The sequence below is a fragment of the Choloepus didactylus genome, assembly GCF_015220235.1.
Source record: "Choloepus didactylus isolate mChoDid1 chromosome 23 unlocalized genomic scaffold, mChoDid1.pri SUPER_23_unloc3, whole genome shotgun sequence".
In the NCBI taxonomy this organism is placed as follows: Eukaryota; Metazoa; Chordata; class Mammalia; order Pilosa; family Megalonychidae; genus Choloepus; species Choloepus didactylus.
The window spans coordinates 893,037-896,054 of NW_023637597.1; the positions used below are offsets into that span (position 1 = coordinate 893,037).

The 3,018-nt window shown below is 48.1% G+C and overlaps 1 gene segment (V, D, J or C); it reads left to right on the forward strand.

Moving 5' to 3' along the window:
* Positions 1-1,714: 1,714 nt before the first annotated feature.
* Positions 1,715-2,171, forward strand: LOC119525025. The segment is given in 2 exon segments: positions 1,715-1,763; positions 1,882-2,171. Coding segments are annotated over 2 exon segments (339 nt in total).
* Positions 2,172-3,018: the final 847 nt, after the last annotated feature.

Consider the following 3,018-nt stretch of genomic DNA (forward strand, 5'->3'; position numbering starts at 1 on the left):
GTGTTTTAAAAAGTACACAGTTATTTAGGGATTGCTTAATATTATTTTGATTGTAAGTGTTATTTTCATGTTACAGCATTTGATCAATTCAAATTTTTTACTATACAAATAAACAGTTGATGATCACCTTGTTATTAAAACCCTTATGCAAATTTCTGTGCATTGTGTGGGGTCACAGGGAAATGGGGCTCACTATCCCTGGTGTACACTGCACAGGATGGGAAGCAGAAAGTTATTTTGCCAAATGGGTGGGCTGGAGGCTGAATAGACTGAGGTGTGAGCACCAATCCCTAACCAAGGCCACCAGGGCTTGTGTGAGCCCAGGGCTTCTCAGAGTGCAGTGTGTGTGGGAACCAACTGGAGATGGTAAAATGTAGATTCTGATTCAGTGGCCCTGGAGTGGGTTCTGAGAGTCCTTATTTCTAAAAAGAGTCCTGAAGTATGTGTTTTCATAATAACAAGTCCATGGGAATGGAATATAAGGAGTCAGACCAGAAACCAATATAAATTATGTGTTTGGATAAGAAGAAACCCACATTCCATGCCTGAAGTCCACTATCGAGGGCAACTGCAAAGGAGAAGTTGTTGGAGAGACTCCTCTTCCTCTAAACACAGAAACAGAAACAACAAAGGGCAAATCTCCAGCCCTCCTGCCCAATCTCTCTGTTGGCTTCCTCTCCAGTCTTCCAAAGCACAGCCGCCCTCCCCGCCCCTCCTGTCTTTGATTCAAGACTACCCTGTTAAATTCTGGGGCCTTTCTCCCTTTCTTTCCACTCCTTCTTCTCCCCTATGACCATCTCTGTTAATTACTACAGTCTTAATATCAGAAAAGTCACTGGCATTTTTCCAGATCTTTCCATGGAAGCTAAAACTAATAACACTTCCTCTTCCTTGAGCTCCCAAAACATTCTTCTTAAGAAGCCCCAAGTCAGCTGCTTCTCTGTATTCATGCCCACTTTACTTCTTTAATTCCCAGGGTTCTCATTTTGTTATGAATTCAGTAAACAACTCAAGCCTGCTAATATGTCCTCCCAAACACTCACCACTTTCTCCATTGAGTGAGGGATCCATGAGCATTAGAAACCTGGCTTCCTCAGTAGCCTGGAAGTGAGTTCATGGATCCTCTGCCCTTGTTAGCCAATGGATGTTTTTATTTCCTGTACAGTCTGTGCATGAAACACTCCTTCCCCTGAGGACTCTTTATATAGAGATATCATTTGGTATCTGAATCATAATGAGGAGGCCCCAAATATCTGAAGTCTTGGAGGGGGTAAGGAAGGGGCCACCTGAAGGGTGAGCCTCACTCTGCCCTGGGCAGGGGTCAGGACCCATGGAGGAGGCAGGAGCCTCTGTCAGGGTCACCCTTCATCTGGTCATGGACACAGAGCTGGGCCTGGGCAGCAGTGGGTGCTCTGGGCCTGCCCTGAGGGTCTGCAGCTCTCAGCTAGGGCACCAGGCCCTGCCTCCCTTAGTGCTCACTGGGCCCCACAGCTGGGTCCTCTCTGGGCCCCTGGGAGATGCAGCCAGGCCCAGCCCAGGCCCTGCCCTTGCAGCAATGACACCAGCCCCTGGGGCCATGCATGGGGCACAGAGAGGGGTGGGCTGGCCAGGGGAAGAGGAGCCCATTTGGATGCAAGTCCCTCTCCCCTGGGGACTGAGGGGATAAGAGAGGCCTGGGGCATGTCTCCCTCAGCAGAGCTCTGGGGTCTGCACCATGGCCTGGACACCACTCAGCCTTCTCACCCTCCTCATTCACTGCACAGGTCAGGACCGTCCTCAGTGTCCTGATGTTGAGGGAGACAGGGGGACCCCAATCCCATGTCAGAAATTTCCTTCCCTCCTGTGCTTCCTCCAGGCCCTAATGTGTGTCTGGGTTTGCAGGGTCCCTGTCCCAGCCTGTGCTGACACAGCCGCCCTCTGCACTTGCCTCCCTGGGAGCCTCAGCCAAGCTCCCCTGCACCCTGAGCAGTGAGCACAGCAGCTACTACACTGAGTGTTTCCAGCAGAGGCCAGGGAAGGGCCCCCAGTATGCGATGTATGTGAAGAGTGACTCAAGCCATGGCAAGGGTGATGGGATCCCCGATTGCTTCTTGGGCTCCACCTCTGGGGCCAACCACTACTTAACCATCAGCAACATCCAGCCTGAGGATGAGGCTATTTCTGTGGTGTAGGCTACAGCAGTGGGTATTACACAGTGAAACAGATGGGTGGGGAAGTGAGACAAAAACTGTTTTCTGTCCTCCAAGGCTGGCACCTGCTGTCTGTTGTCCTGGATGATGAAAAGCTTTCTGTGCTTTCTTCTTATGCCTCCAGGGGATGCAGGTGCCTCATGATTCCAGTGCTGCTCGGCCTGGGGAGGGGTGACTGTCTCTCTCCATTTAGACATTATATTCTCATAAATCCAGAACAGCAGGGATGGGAACAGGTTAGATGTTGCCAGGGGTGAGGACTCAGGCCAGAGTGTCACTGTCAAGGGCAGCACAGGGTGATTTGGGGAGGGCAGTCTGATGGAGCTGGTCGGAATCCTGATTGTAACAGAGGTGACCCAGATCTATGCTAGGTTAAAGGCCACGGAAATCAATGCCCAATGTATAAAAAGTCAATTTTGCAGTTAATAATTAAAAGAAAAAATTATTTTTAAAAAGTGTTCTCATACTACATGCAATTAAAGTGATAGATTTGAACTGACAAAAATGAAAATGCATATGCCTGGACAGACTTTACACAAACAGTTATGACTGCTTTCCTTGTAATAGCCAAAAATAGAAATGATCAGAATGTCCACAAACTTGTCATTGGATAAACAAAATGCTGTGGATCCATACAATGGAATTCACACCATCAGTAAAAATGAACTAAATACTGGCAAGGGAAGTGGGAGTGAGAGTGCATGTTTGATAGATATGAGTGTCTGCAAATAAGATTAATTTTAAAAGGAGCTAATTGCTGATCCATGATACAATTTGGCTGAAACTCAGAAACATTGTGCAAAGAGCATGAAAACAACATGCAAAGAAG